Below are 15,515 nucleotides of genomic sequence, written 5' to 3'. Positions count from 1 at the left end.
CATTTTTAAATTGGGTTAGTTTGCCTTTTCACTCTTAACAGTTTGTTACACACTGAATCATGTCCCTCCTCCCCTGAAATTCACATGTCGAAGTCATGACTTCAGTACCTCAGCATGTGAGTGTATTTGAAGATAGAGCCTTTAAAGAAGTAAATAAATGTAAATGGGGTCGTTAAGGGTGGGCCCTAATCCAATATAATTACTGTCCCAATAAGAAGAGGAAATGAGAACACAGAGGGATGACTAAATGAGGACACTCTAGGAAAGCTGCCATTTACAAGCCGATGGGAGAGGCCGCAGCAGAAGTCAAATCTGTCCACATGTTGATTTTGGACTTCTAGTCCCCAGAATTATGAGAAAATGAATTGTATTTTTAAGTCACCAATCTGTGGTCATTTTGTTATGGCAACCCTAGCAAGCTGATGCATGGTGTAATTGATTAATGGAAGTTCAATGAAGTCCAATTTATTGATTTTTTTCATGGTTAATTCTCTTTTATTTTTGTGTAAAATCTATTCTTGAATTTTAAAAAATCTGATAAGTAGAATAAAATGGCTTTTTAAAATAGCTTTTAAACCTACAGCCATAAAATAAAATAATATATGGCTAAAAGTCAACATCATGCTTAATGGGGAAACATTAGAAGTATTACAATTAAAGTCAGGAAGAACATAGATTGTCCATCTCCATTATTATTTAATGTTATTCTGGTGATGCTGGCCAATGAAATTAAACAGAAAAAAACAAGAGGCACAGTAACTGGAAAGATCATTTTACTTAAATGATTATAATTCACAGATGATTTGGTTTCTGGCTTAGAAAACTCAAGGGAATCAATTGAAAAACTGTTACTACAATGTTAGATTTCTTTAAGATCATTCAGGCCAAATACTAAAAAGCCAATGGTCTTTCTCTATACAAACAGCAATCTTTGGAGAAATATAACAATGAAACCTATTTGAAATAGCACCCCAAAAGACAAAATATCTACTATGAATAAAGGTCACAAGAACATCCAGTTTTCATGGAAAAAAATAGTGAATATTTTAAAAATGTAAATTCTCCTTTAAGTAGTTTTGTAAGTTAATACAATCTCAATTAAAAATATTTTTACATTAGGCAAGTTAGACATAAACAGTATGAGAATACAGGAGTACCCAGACAAATCTAAAAAAGAAAACTCAGAGTCACACCAACACCATACTGTTTTGATTTCTGAAGTTTTAAAATGTCTTGAAAATAGGTAGTGTTAGTCCTCCTATTCTGCTTTTTCAAATTGTTTTGGCTATTCTGTGTCCTTTGTCTTTCTGTATGGATGTTAGAATCAGTTTGTCAATTTCTACCTCAAAAAAGACCTGCAGAGGTTTTGATTAAGATTATATTGGATCTATTATGCCAGATTTATTCCTAAGTATTTAGTATTTTGATACTATTATAAATGTTATTGTCTTTTTTTTTTACTCAATTTTCAAGTGTTCGTTGCTAGCATATGGAAGCACAATTTATTTTTGTACGTTGATCTTTTATCTTGCTAACCTTTGATTTTGGACTTCTAGCTTCCATAACTCTGACAGAATAAATTTGTTATGTTAAGCCTCTCAGTGTGTGGTAATTTGTTACAGCAGCCCTAAGAAACTAATACAAATACATTGAAATTTCTAACTCTAATTGTGTATTTGCCTAATTCTCCTTGAAGTTATACCAATTTTCGTTTCATGTATCTTAAAGCTGCATTTTTAGATGCATTTAGGATTGTTACGTCCTTTTGAATCAATCCCTTAACTTTATGAAATGACCCTCTTTATTCCTGATAATATTCCTTCTGTTATATATTTTTTCTACTTTTTTAATCTATGTCTTTATATTTAAAGTGCATTTCTGTGGCCATGTATATTTTGGTCTTGCTTTCTTTTCCCATGTGACAATCTCTGCTTTGACTTAATTCCTTTTGTCTACTATCACAAGGCTGCACTTGTATGTCTCCTTAAAAGTAAAAAGTTTTTTTGTTTTGTTTTGTTTTAGTTTTTAATAAAAGCTAAAACAAAACAGGTTTTTAATAAAAATTAGAGACCTGGAATACTATTTTAAGGATCAGCTATATGTGATCGCCCTCTAGTGGTCATATTGAATAATGTCATGAAATTCAAATAATTGTTCCACAGCTCAATTTAGCCGTGCTAGCTAGGTACAGCATATTTGACAGCTGTGTCATTCTTTATTAATTTGACTTTCGTGTTTTCTGAAGAAGTAGAGAAACTGGTGTTATGGTCCTGAGAAATACTCAGCAGCTAAATAGGAAACTTGACACTCTCGGAACCTGGCAAAATAGTAGCCACCTAAAATAATTAATAACAATTATGGTGTTATAAATAATTCTGAATAAATAATTCAGAAAAATATTTAATAATCGATATAATATAGTCATGGTAAATTCCACGAAGTGATGCCTTTCATGAACATGTAGAAGAAGACAATAGAAAGCATAAAATAAAATGGCAGAAATAAAAATTTAAATATGTGTAGTGATTACTTTGCAACTTCCTTTGAGTCTATAGTTATTTCAAAATAAAATTTAAACAATATCATTGGTCATATTAAATTGAAATGGATCCAAACTCTCAAGCTAAAAGAATAAGAATGTCAATTTGGAATTTTAAAAAAAATGGAAAAAGAAAATATAGAAGTTTTCAAAGAATGTACCTCAAACATATGTAGTGGATGAAAGTAAAGGAATAGAAAAAGATAAATTAGGCAAGTACAAATCAAAGGAAAGCAGATACTACACTATTCATTTAGGGGGAAAAGACTTCAAGGCAAAAACCTTAAATTACTACAAATAAAGACCACAACTTAACGATAAAAAGTTACTCCCCAAGAAGGTGTAACAATTAAAATCTTGTATGCCTTTAAAAATAAAGCCCAAAAATATGTAAAGGAAAATTGACAAAACTACGAGGAGAAATTGATAAATCACCATCAAAGTGTGTATAATTTTATACAGCAGTCACGCGCTACAGACAATCATTTCTGCTGTGTAATTACTCCTACTCTATATGATGAATTCCACATACCTACATCTTATAATTCACCACAAAAATCATGGGGGGTTCTAAGTGCTCCATTACTGGAAAAATTTGAGAAATATTGTACTAGAAATTGAAGCAGGTTATTTCCCTATTCATTCAACTAACATGTATTCAACAATTATTATGTTTAAAATATCATGTTAAAAGAGTCGGTTGTACATATTAGTTTAGCTATTTAATAGAAATTCATAAGCTGGAGTTTTATAGAAATTTATAGGAAAAACTACGCTGAAGTCCTCTCCCCGCCACACACTCAGTTAAGCATGGGTTTCTTTCTTAAAGAAATTGTTTGATGGAACAAACAACAGTAAAGAGTTTCCAAAATTATAATGTCTTTAGTATATTATCTTTTAAGACTAATAAAATACTATATAGCAAAAATGAATATTGGTCCACAAACTCAAGTTAATTTCTGCCAAGTGATGGAAGCAGTTGTAGTCTCCTTGCCTTTCTGTTGGTTTCCAATGGATTACATCTAAATCTCAGGGATTTCTACAGTGCTAAGGATCAGGAGGGAGGGACATGTGGTCTGGGTCTTTTTCTATGCATGCTGGCATCAGCTGCTAGGTCCTTATTCCTTTCTGGTCTTCCGTCATTGCCTTGTCGAGGTCACTCCTGACACTTGCCTTATTTCCAATCATGAGGCTCTGGGGTTCTGGCTTGCTCTTTGCTAACTTTGCTTCCCTTGAATACAAGATGTTATTCTGCTGCTTCCATACCACACTGGGGAGAGGAAACTAATGGGGGCTATCCAGGGTTCTTCACACTAGCAGGCTAACCTGCAGGCATCTGGAATTTGTTCTGTTCCTTTTCATGAATGGATGAATTCTGTGAGGCTGTCTCTGACCTTGTGTGCTAAAGCACCGCCTGGCCATTTATCTCCGGCTTCTTGCTCCCTTGCTGGGCTTGGGGAGAAAGCAGGCCCGTTTTCTCAAGGACCCACACTAACATCTCACTCTTAGTGCGCTCTCGCGCGCGCTCGCTCTCGCTCTCTCTCTCTCTCTCTCTCTCTCTCTCTCTCTCTCTCTCTCTCCACTCTCCCTCTCCCTCCCTCTCTCTCTCTCTCTCTCTCTCCCTCTTCCTCTCCCTCTTCCTCTCCATCTCTCCCTGCTTTCTCTTTCTCCTCTCTCTGACAATCCTTTTCCCCCAGGTTTGGAAAAATGATATAATTATTGGAAGGGTGAGGTGGGCAGGAAACATTACTTTCCCTCAGGCATGCTACCAAATCTACTGTTTATTCTTTTTTTCCTTTGGAAATTTTATTGCCAAGAATAGACTATTTTCTCTGCTTTCTGAATGTTTTCTTTTCCTTAGACAATGACACAGAATGTCTAGCTGATTGAATGAGAAAAGGTTTATGGAGTCAAAGCAAGCATCTAGGAATAAAAATCTCAAATGTTAAAATTGTAAAACATTGTCTTCAACAGCACAGATGACCAAAAATGGTCTCTTTGATAACATTTATTAAACATTGATTTTTAATAATAACAGGGACAAAGCAAGTGTTTTAGAATGATTGGTAAGATTTACAAAACACTAAATACTAGAAAACCTAGTTCAAAATGTACTTAGAAATCAATCAAGTCCACTCTGGGTGAGTTATGGCTTTATTCACAGAGAATGCAAGTCAGTGAAACTGAAGGGTCCACATGAAAGGTGGATGGTTATGGCCAGAAGGCATCATTACGCACGTGTAAAAATAAGCTTAATTGTGCCATGCGGTACTGAATATTCTGTTGGAGTCTTGGATAAAGTAAGGAGGGGCCACTAAGACTGGGAGTGGGAGAGAAATTATGGATTTTTCTTTAGGAATGGAGAGGTTTGCCTGTGTCAGTTGGGGCAGGGGTTGGGGGAGAGGTGCAAGGTGCCCAGGTTGCCTGCCCCCAACAACCACTAAGCTGATTCTCCAGGCAAAAGGGTCTTCTGGGAGAAGTCCCTCTGACCATGTATTTTTTTTTTTTTCGTTTCATGATGCAAGGGTCTGGGTCCTCTGCCCCCAGAAATCACCTACTTTAAATTATGATGCCTAAAATTCTTCTTTAAAATTTTTTTGTTTCACGAGCACTCATAAAATGTGAAAAACACAAGTTCTGATTGAGATAACGCATTGACAGTCATTCACCTGGAAGTAAAACCAGAGCCCGCCTTGAATCCTCGTCACAATGCTTTGGCACTACCTTGTAGGCAACACAAACATGTCTATTTCTGCTGTGTGAGCTCCTCCAGGGTTGCAATCTTACCTTTCTGATTTATTTTATTTTATTTTTTATCACCAGTGTTGGCGTCTAGACATTCAAAATGCTTGTTGAAAAATGAAAAGAGAAAAAATGAATGAATGAACGAATGATATGTGAATCAGATAATTTCTATTTTGATGGGAAAGAGTAGGAGGAAAGTGGATACCCAAAGGAGTTGATCACTATAGATTAAGAAGGTTATACAAATGGGTCTTTTAAAAAAAATGGCACATTTTTCAGGTCCATAATTTTATTTGGCATTAGCTAATAGGAGCTGGTGGTTGGGGTGTTTTGCAGGAATACTCATGATTTCTGAAGACATGTATGATGTGTATGTGTCCACTTTAATAAGGACTTTACTCTCTCTATAAAGGCACTTGATTATAAAGAATGTTAACTGAAGTATTGTTCTGATTAACTAAGCTATCCTGAGGAATAGCTGTGGAGAAATAATTGCATTTTTTTAAAGCAATGCATCACATGTGAATGAGTCTATTAATTCTAAATTTAGCAATACATATGTGATCTTATATGATTGAAAATTAAATTTTCAGAATTCATTCCTCTTTGCTTACTGTGAAAATTTACCATGTTAACAAATACTAATAGTGTGTTCTAATTCCTAACGGTTTTAGGTCATTATGGGCATATCACCACTATCAGCAAATCCTTAAGTGTTTTTCTAGGCCTTTTACTGGTCAGCAGCTCCCATTCTCTATTCCCAATTAGGTAAAAGAGATTAACTCGTTAAAAGCTTCCACTAAAAGTTCAAAGACTAACTCAATACCTTACTTCTACATAGCCTTCCCCTCACCCCTAGTCTTCAGGATACCATGCCACATTTGAAAGCAGAGTTTTTTCTCTTAGCTCCTAGATGCCTTGTCCATTCTCACCTTGGCAGAAAGCCACTGGGTACTGAAATGGAGTGTAGACACATGTTCCTCTGAGCACCATTCTCTCCCCGCCTGTGTAAGTGATACCCGGATCTTGTGATCACAGGCAGCTCACTCTCCCAAGGGCATCTGAGGCCTCCCTTTTCTGAGAAAGTCAATGGAGGGAGAAGACAGCATATAGATTTCCATGGAAAAACCCGTTGTCAAGGATTCCAGCTCCACCTCCCCCAACATAACGGGATAATTGGACAGAAGCCAAGCAGAACTAGGATATTTTAGAAAATATCAAAAGTTCTGATTAGTGAAATTAAGTATAGCAAAGACATATTTAATTCCTAAATTAATATTTAATTTAAATGTCTGTTAAAAATCTTCTGGTGACATTTAAATAACTGAACAATTTGACACTAAAAATAAATCCAGTCATATAAGCAGACAAAACTTTATCTTTGAAGTGATTGTAGAATCACATATAAGTTGTTCTTTTTTTAAGATCAAAGACCAGTGATCAAATAAGTCACGATAGGGTGATTTCATAAATTAAAGCTATTATAAGAACTTGTTATATGACAAACTAGTATTAGTAATATATATATATGACAAATAATGGAGAGAAGAAAATATCTTAAGAATTAAGGTTGGGATACCCAAAAATGGTGTGAAGAAAAATGAAATTGGATCACACCCCCTTACAATTTGTATTGTGTTAGATTTTTTTAAATAACTACCAAAAGAAGCAGAAGAAAATAGATGAATGATCTATTAGGACAAATAGACAAATATATCCACAAAAGACATACATTTATATCAGAACGTGGAAGTCTATCATCATATTATGAATCTGTTCACATTTAAACAAATAACAGTGTTAGAACAATGTAACAAAATAAATATCAAAAGTAGTCAAGGAAGACAAAAAATTTACATAAAAGGAAAACCCTGACAAGTAAAATCGAATCATACGGAACATACACAGTTTCATAGCAGTTAAAGAGGTGCAAATTAGAACTCACAAGTGGCACAAATAACTAAAAAATGCTTTTTAAAATAGCCAGGGTTGGAGGAGAATCTTTGGGAAACAAGGGCCACCTACACTGCTAGTGGGCTCCACATTTCTGAAGAGCAATTTCTTAATATGTGGCGGGAGCTAAATAAACAAACGAAACATTTTAAAAATGTTCAATCTATCCATTCCATTTTGGGAATATGTGAGAAGGAAAAAACTTAAAGGGGAAAATGAAATTCGTGCAGAAGTATTTATGTAGCAACATTATCATAATAACATTTCTAATGTATAATTAAAAGGCAAATGGCTTTGGCAACTGCTCTATATTAACAGGGTGGAATACAGTATACTATTATAATTAAAAATGACTAATATGTGAATCATGTTGATTCATGGAAATCTACATGTGAAGGTGTGATGGATAAAGCTGAACAAGGGACAAATATGTCAATTACTGAACTGTAAGTTTCTTGGGGACTGAGCTATACCTTACTTATATTGAATCCACAGGGCCAGACTTTGTTCCTGGTACACAGTAAGTGTTCAAGTGGTTGTTGAATAAATGCATAAATGTCTTTTCTGTTTGTCCTAAAGTCTTGACCTCTTGCCTGCTGCAACCTTGGTAAATTTGCACTTCACTAGCTTTCACACCTCTCACCTGCCTTTCCGAACTCTAGCTTGTGCCACCCTAAGATAAATGCATATACCCTTTGCAGTCCTGGCACCCAAATAGTGACCTCTGCTCTACTGAAGCTCCAGATCCAGGGTAACACACAGCTGCAGCTCAATAAACGCCTGCCTGATGTCTGCATTCATCAATGAGCTTGTGAAAAAAACGAATGAACTTTGTCAAATGAACAAAAGAACATTAACAAACATAGAAAGAGAATTGAGTAGGGTAAAGAGTTTAGAATTAAAAACTAATGGAAAAATCACTCTAGGGGAAGGAACAGCTGTATCTGAAAACCCGTATGATTATACGAACTGCCTAAAATTAAAGATCAAAGTTCATAGTAATATACTTTAAAAAAAATTAATTGCAATCAATTTCTTGAGTAGATGGTATACGTCTTTTTAACAGGTGGCTGTTAAAAAGAGGCAAATACAGCCAAGCACTCGACCTTCTCTTAACATGCTGGTCACCCAGCTACTCGGATGGGAAGGCCAACAGCACTGACCCTCAAGAAGCTGCCAGCTGTCTGAGAACGTTCTGCCCAGAATATGTGCCGAGATTCCATTGAGAGCAGAGTGGCACATTAAGCCCTTAAAATATTTACAAAAGAAGAGTCCTATAAAATCCCTTTTCTTAGCGTCATCAAGTGTGTCATGGGGTGACAGGTTGACCTAAAAGCAACACACACACACACACACACACACACACACACACACACACACACGCTCCTTCTAAAACAACTATTCACCTAGTGGCCCCCTTCGCTGGCCATTCCTGGCGCCAGCGAGAGCCAGGCATATATTTGCTAGCAGAATGAATGATTGATTGAACGACTGTATGGAGAGAATAGGGGATTCAGCAAGTTGCCAGATTGTATTAGGTAATCACAGCATCAGTGACGTTAGTATTTATTTAGGAGGATATTAATTATTTATGAGAGCCCAAATCCAGGCGGCGAGCTGTGATGAGAGACACTGTTCCAGGCAAGAAGGAAAAATAAGCCTGAAATCCCCTGGCCAGGAGCGGTCTCGTGCAGGCCTGAGGTTAAAGAAAACCCTGCCTGAGGCGTCGGGTCCCGTGTTTGCCCCCAAGTCCGCTCCGGCCTAAGCCTTCTTGTGCTATAAATACAGCGGCCCACATGCTGCAGAGACACGGTGTTCCCTCTGCTTGCCGGGACAGATAACATGAGTTTGCCCTTTAAACGTCCCAAGGCTGCAAGCACAGCCCCCAGCCCACCCCTGCCTCCCGGAAGCGCCTTCGCCCCGGTTGTCCTCTGCAGAAGAGGGGGACGGCGCGGGGGTGTCCAAGCACCTGCCCAGCCAATGCGCACTGCGCGCCCGGCCCGGGGTCCCTCCTCCTCTCGCGAGAGGCCGGGCGGGGGATATAAGGAGGGCTGCGGGGCGAGGCGAGCGGCCCCCTCCGCGTCGCGCAGGGCTGGAGACAGGGCGGCCGAGCCTGGCCGGGCGGCGGACAGAGTGAGAGCGCGGCTCCCGGAGGCTGTGTGCGCCCGGCTGTCACCATGGGTGATCAGGCTTTGAGCTTCGTGAAGGACTTCCTGGCAGGCGGCATCGCCGCCGCCGTCTCCAAGACTGCGGTCGCCCCCATCGAGAGGGTCAAACTGCTGCTGCAGGTGGGGATGGCGCGGACGCCGCTAGCGGGCCGGGCCGGGCGGGGCGCGCGGGACGCGGCCAGGCGCAGTGGCGAAGCGCAGCGCAGCGGGGCGGGCGGCCGGGCGAGCTGCAGCAAATCTGCGCTAGGCCACAGGCCCAGCGCCGGCCTGCGCCAGGGGAAGGTGCCCTCTGCGCAGACGGGTCCAGAGGCAGTAGCAGATTCTTGGTGTCGGGTGGCGCCCCGTGTCCTGGTGTCTATATATGGAAACCCACCCGGAGTGGGTTATAGCCAGCCAGATCCCGTGCCTGGGACAGCACTTGGCAGTCCACTCAGGCCTCGTAGGTCATCCTCACCTTTCGATTTTCAGTGTCCCTTGCACCTTTTTACCTGCACCCACCTTTTACAATAAAAGTATAATTGGTGCACGAGAACTCCCTTACTGTGTTCCATGTGCTATCCAGTCGGCCGACATTTAGGTATTTCATTCATTTTTACATAACCTCTATGATCTAGGTATTATCTCCCCCATTTTACAGATGAAGAAACAGGTTTTTAGAGATTAAGAAACAATTTCGGAATAAACTCGGATGGCCTTCCTTACTCAACTTGTCCTCAGATCTTTTCCGTCTCAGCCTGTCCTCAGCATGGCTTGTCTTCGTCATCCTCATGTCATCATCATCCCACCTATCCTGGTTTTCTCCACTTGCCTCAAAGACAAGGGCCCTTCAATGAGGAATTTGGCCTCTTCAGTTTGAGAGTCAAAATTATCAATAACAAAATCCCACACATTGTTAACAACAGCAACAAACCCCTCGGTAACTGATTACTTGGATAATCTGCCTGAAAATTTCCAGGCTTTAATGCCTCGTGGATTTATTCTTCTGTTAGAACATCTTCTCAGAGATTTTGGCTTGCAGGAAGACTGGAGTGAGACTGAGGTATCCTCACCTACTAGCCATCATGTCTATTAAATTGGGGCAGGAGCCCTTTGGGGCAGGGGTCTTTAATCAGTTCTAAGCCCCTAGCATATTTCTGGCACCTAGGGAAAATGCAATCGATAAATGACTCTCCTCACACAATTAAGTCATCTTTTTATATGGGGCAGAACCTCTTCTCTCAAATGCCCCGATAAGTGAGGCAAAATTGGAATTTTTGGCTTGTTATCCAAGTAGCTAACATTTATTTACAATATTCGTTTGATTTCCCCGTACATTTTTTTCAAGGAAATGCGACTGTTCTTTTTCTCCTGTCCTCTTTCCTTCTCCCTCTGCCCTGCCCATCCTCTAACACCCAACTCTTCCCGCATACCCTCTACCCCGTCCCCCTACAGGTCCAGCATGCCAGCAAACAGATCAGTGCTGAGAAGCAGTACAAAGGGATCATTGATTGCGTGGTGAGAATCCCCAAGGAGCAGGGCTTTCTCTCCTTCTGGAGGGGTAACCTGGCCAACGTGATCCGTTACTTCCCCACCCAAGCTCTCAACTTCGCCTTCAAGGACAAGTACAAGCAAATCTTCCTGGGGGGCGTGGACCGGCATAAGCAGTTCTGGCGTTACTTTGCTGGTAACCTGGCTTCTGGTGGGGCAGCTGGGGCCACCTCCCTCTGCTTTGTCTATCCGCTGGACTTTGCCAGGACCAGGTTGGCTGCCGATGTGGGCAAGGGTGCCACCCAGCGTGAGTTCAGTGGTCTGGGTGACTGTCTCACCAAGATCTTCAAGTCTGATGGCCTGAAGGGTCTCTACCAGGGTTTCAGCGTCTCTGTCCAGGGCATCATTATCTACAGAGCTGCCTACTTCGGAGTCTATGATACTGCCAAGGGTGAGAGAAGGGCCTCGGAATGCGGAGTGGGGAGGATGCACACATTGGATTCCTGAGGGATCTGTAACACACAAAGAGCTCTATATTTATTAATCTTGTTTTTTTCCTAGTCCCTGGGCTAACCTGAGACTTCTCAATGAGGAGGTGGCATGGTGTGGATGTAGAGATAGAGGATTCTCCTTGTTCTCTACTGAAATAAACTCTGGCCTTGAGTTATTCAGAGGAAGAAAGGGCAGCCTCGCTCCTTCTTCCCACAGCTCTATCAGTTACCGAGTGTAACTTGGAGCCACTTCAACGTGCCCTGTACACTGGGCAGAACTCTAGCTTCCCTGTTTCTGTAGAGGGCAGCCACCAACTTTTGTTGGTTGCCTGGTTATGTGTGAAGCTGGGGCCTGGAGTTTGAGGTTTGGTAGCCTCTTCCCCATCCCACCTGCTCTTTGCTGAGCTGCTGAGAGGAATCATTTCATCACTGTTTGGCTTCTTGGCTCTGCCTACAGGGATGCTGCCCGACCCCAAGAATGTGCACATTATCGTCAGCTGGATGATTGCCCAGTCTGTGACAGCGGTTGCAGGGCTGGTGTCCTACCCCTTTGACACTGTCCGCCGTAGGATGATGATGCAGTCTGGCCGGAAAGGGGGTAAGCCTGGCACCTACTGATCTAGATCATTTTTCTGCCTGAGGAGAACCCTATTCGGTGCTATTTTCAGTCTTCAGTATTCTGATTGTTAAAATTATGTGCTAAGAATTTAGGAAAGATAATTAAGCCTCTAACATTCTCAACTATTTCTTTAGAGAATTGTATCACAGAGATAAGAACATCAAAAATGGGATATTTACTTTAGATATCTAATATTATAGAGGCCTTAGGCTGTTTTCCTTTATAGCCTAGGTACAGAAACAAGAGGAAAGAATTGAAGTAATTTGCTGGTTTATTTAAAAATAAGTCTTCTCTTATCTATTATTAGTAGTGTCAACGGGGAAGGGTGATTTAACTGGATGAGAGTTAGCCTGAAACAGTCTGTCATGATAGAAAAAGTTTTGGCTTCCATAGGTTGAAACATGAAATTGCTATTTTTTAAACTCAGAAAGTCAAGTATTATTAGTTTCATGTGGTTCAACCCAATAGTTGTACCTCTTTTTATTTTACCTGTATAATCTTGGGCAGTATAACCTGAGACAAGGACTGTTTCTCATCCATAAAAAGGGCATTACCGTTTGACACTTCGACTGCACCCTGCTCCTTCCCTATTTTATAGTTTGTTGGTTGGTGAATTAGCTGGTTAATTGTCCCAGTTCTTCCCTTGATTGACTTAAAGGAATAGTAATGACAAGAGAGCCTGGCTAACAGTTATGCAGGGGAAGGGGATATCTAGTTGAATGTTGCATAGAGTTGAGGCTTACAGCTCAAGTGACTTATTTATAATACTGTTAACACTACGTGCAGATGTCTTTCAGAGGAAAAGTCTCTTTCTTCTAGAATTATGGAGCCCTTACCAGCATTTGTTTCCACAGCGGATATTATGTACACTGGGACACTGGACTGCTGGAGGAAGATTGCTAAAGATGAAGGAGCCAACGCTTTCTTCAAAGGTGCCTGGTCCAATGTGTTGAGAGGCATGGGCGGTGCTTTTGTATTGGTGTTGTATGATGAGATCAAAAAATATGTCTAATGTAATTAAAGTTCATTGGTTCCAGACCCATTGTGTGGTTTAATAGACTTTTCCTAGAGGAAGTAAAATGAAAAATCTGGGCTAAAACCAGACTGAAAGGAATACCTCAGGAAAAAAAAAAAAGCTTCACTGAGTGTTCATTAAACCACAAATGTATTTTGTATTTATTTTACATTTAAATTCCCACAGAACATATGAAATAATATATCATACTTGTACAATTAACTGAAGAACTGATCATGAAAATAACTGAATGTGAAACCAATAAAGACCACTTAATGCACATTCTCAGTTGAATTATTAACTGCCAAATGGATTATAAAATAAGACCACAAATGCATATTTTCTAACAGGACTTATTTGTAAATCTGTGGGCCAGCTTCTAAATGTCAAATATTATACTGTGTATCATTTAAGTACCTTGAACTCTTAAAGGTCTGTCTTTTGAACTTAAACAGGTTATACTGTCTTACCTCATGCCATTTGGCTGTAGGCTCAAAAGTGGTAACATGGATCATGGCAGTCTTCAGGAATTACGAGGTTCTGCTGAGTTTTAAATCAGGGATCCTCAACCCCTGGGCCATGGACCAGTACCAGTCCTGGCATGTTAGGAACCAGGCAGTTCAGGAGGTGAGTAGTGGGCGAATGAACGAAGCTTCATCTGTATTTGCAGCTGCTCCCCAGCACTAGCATCACTACCTCAGCTCAACCTCGGATCATGAGGCATTAGATTTTCATATGAGCACCAGTCCCTGGTGCCTAAAAGTTTAGGGACTGCTGCTTAAAATCATAGTTTCTAGAGTTTTGCATGATTAGGAGACTCTGTATTGGTGCTGTTAGAGAATTGTGATACTTAGAATTTTATGACAAGTGGACACGATTCATTGAAAATCAATTAGTAAGCCAGTATTTAATGATTAGGTTCTGTGGAAGACACAGAGACAGGAACCTATCTTGAAAGAAGTTTAAATGGGGTTAGGTGAGAGGAGCGAAATGGCATTAAATAATGTAATGTTTAATATAATGAATCTTGGTTGAGTTAGGACTTTAGAAGGGGGTAGTTGAAATGGGGAAAAAGGTGGAAGGTAGACTTTGCAAGAAAATAACGATCTATGAGTATAGAAAGTATTTGTCAGTATTAGATACATGGGTATAGAACATATCTGTTAGCACTTTTCTGTAGCAATTTATCAAGATCTAGAGAAAAAGTCCATTTTGGATCTGACTCAAAATTTGTGAGCAAGAGGAAAATAATTACAATTTCACGTGGGAAATGAGGCACTTCGGTCCAGAGGACCTAGAAGTTCATACAGTCCTAGTTTGCTGAGAGGGACCTGAAGGAAACAAGTTCTTACATCCTAGGCAAAGCCTGAAAGGCAGGCACATGTGTATTTCTCCTGATAGGTGGTTTGAGGGGTACAGGGCCTCTGTACTTTGTCTTTGCCTTCCTTCCCAGGCTCTTTCACCTACTCACTCCTGCCTTGTTTTACCATAATAGCTAAGGTCTGTGTTCCCATATCCAAGGTTACATCTATCCTAATCTAGGAGATATCTCTTAAGAGAAATAAATGCTAGATGTTACTGCTTAATGTGATGGCTACCCAAACATCTTCAGGTGCAAGATGAACATTTACTTGACATTTTTGCCATTTTTACTGTAACATCTAAGAATTATCTTTTAAAACCAAGAGTATTTATGGTTTATAAAGATTTCCCTATTGGCAGACCAGGTAATGCAAACAAATGTGCCCCCTGAAAACAACTAGAAAAGGGGTTCAAACTATTTAAAATAAAAATCTGCATGAAGGCACTGAGGGGCAAACAAAGGCATGGAAAATTATGGGACCAAGATTGGGGAGAAGACAATTCAGAGAAGTGGGTCTGATATTTGGGTCAGTTTTCCCCATCAGGTATCTGCAAACTGTAGAAAATGCAGCTGAGAGGCTGAGAAACAGGAGTCGGAAAGCGTCACAGAGAGAGAGAGGGACAAAAACTGGAATCTTTGGCCTACCAAGGAAGGGGAAGCCTGGTAAACCTGTTCTGGATTGGGATCCCATAAGGGTGATATGCTAGCAGTTAAGAGTGAACCAGAAATGAATGACTTGGCTCTTGCAGTCACTGATTCCAACCTTCAGATCATCTCAATCCCCTCACTGGATTAAGGTGATTTGAGAACAGGAGAACCTCTACGGCCTGCTAGGAACAAAGTAAATCTTGTCTGGAAGAAAATATCCAGAGCAGGGGCAACATTTTTTTTTCTCTGAAGGATTCGATAGTAAATATTTTCGACTTCATTGGCCAGATGGTCTTTGACACAACACAGTTCTTAAGACAGATAAGTGTGGCTATGTTCCATAAAACTTTATGTACAGACACTGAAATGTGAGTTTCATATAATGTTTACATGTCACAAAATGTTTTTGATTTTAAAAACCCATTTAAAAAGGTAAAAGCCACATTAACAGGCTTTAGGCTGCTGAATTTGGCCCAAGGGCTATAACTTGCTGCCTGCCCTTGATCT

At 40.0% G+C, this 15,515-nt stretch overlaps 1 protein-coding gene across 1 annotated transcript; it reads left to right on the top strand.

The window, feature by feature from the left end:
• The first annotated feature begins 9,300 nt into the window (after positions 1–9,300).
• SLC25A4 (solute carrier family 25 member 4) lies at positions 9,301–13,279 on the top strand. The gene is made up of 4 exons (XM_016143972.2): positions 9,301–9,525; positions 10,837–11,323; positions 11,821–11,961; positions 12,837–13,279. Exons 1-4 carry the CDS (start codon positions 9,415–9,417, stop codon positions 12,992–12,994), a joined length of 897 nt encoding a protein of 298 aa, XP_015999458.1. The 5' UTR covers positions 9,301–9,414; the 3' UTR covers positions 12,995–13,279.
• Positions 13,280–15,515: the final 2,236 nt, after the last annotated feature.

This window comes from Rousettus aegyptiacus, unplaced genomic scaffold, assembly GCF_014176215.1.
Source record: "Rousettus aegyptiacus isolate mRouAeg1 unplaced genomic scaffold, mRouAeg1.p scaffold_m13_p_11, whole genome shotgun sequence".
Lineage (NCBI taxonomy): Eukaryota > Metazoa > Chordata > Mammalia > Chiroptera > Pteropodidae > Rousettus > Rousettus aegyptiacus.
Note: the sequence above shows the minus strand (reverse complement) of the source record. Positions and strands in the feature narration are given on the sequence as shown.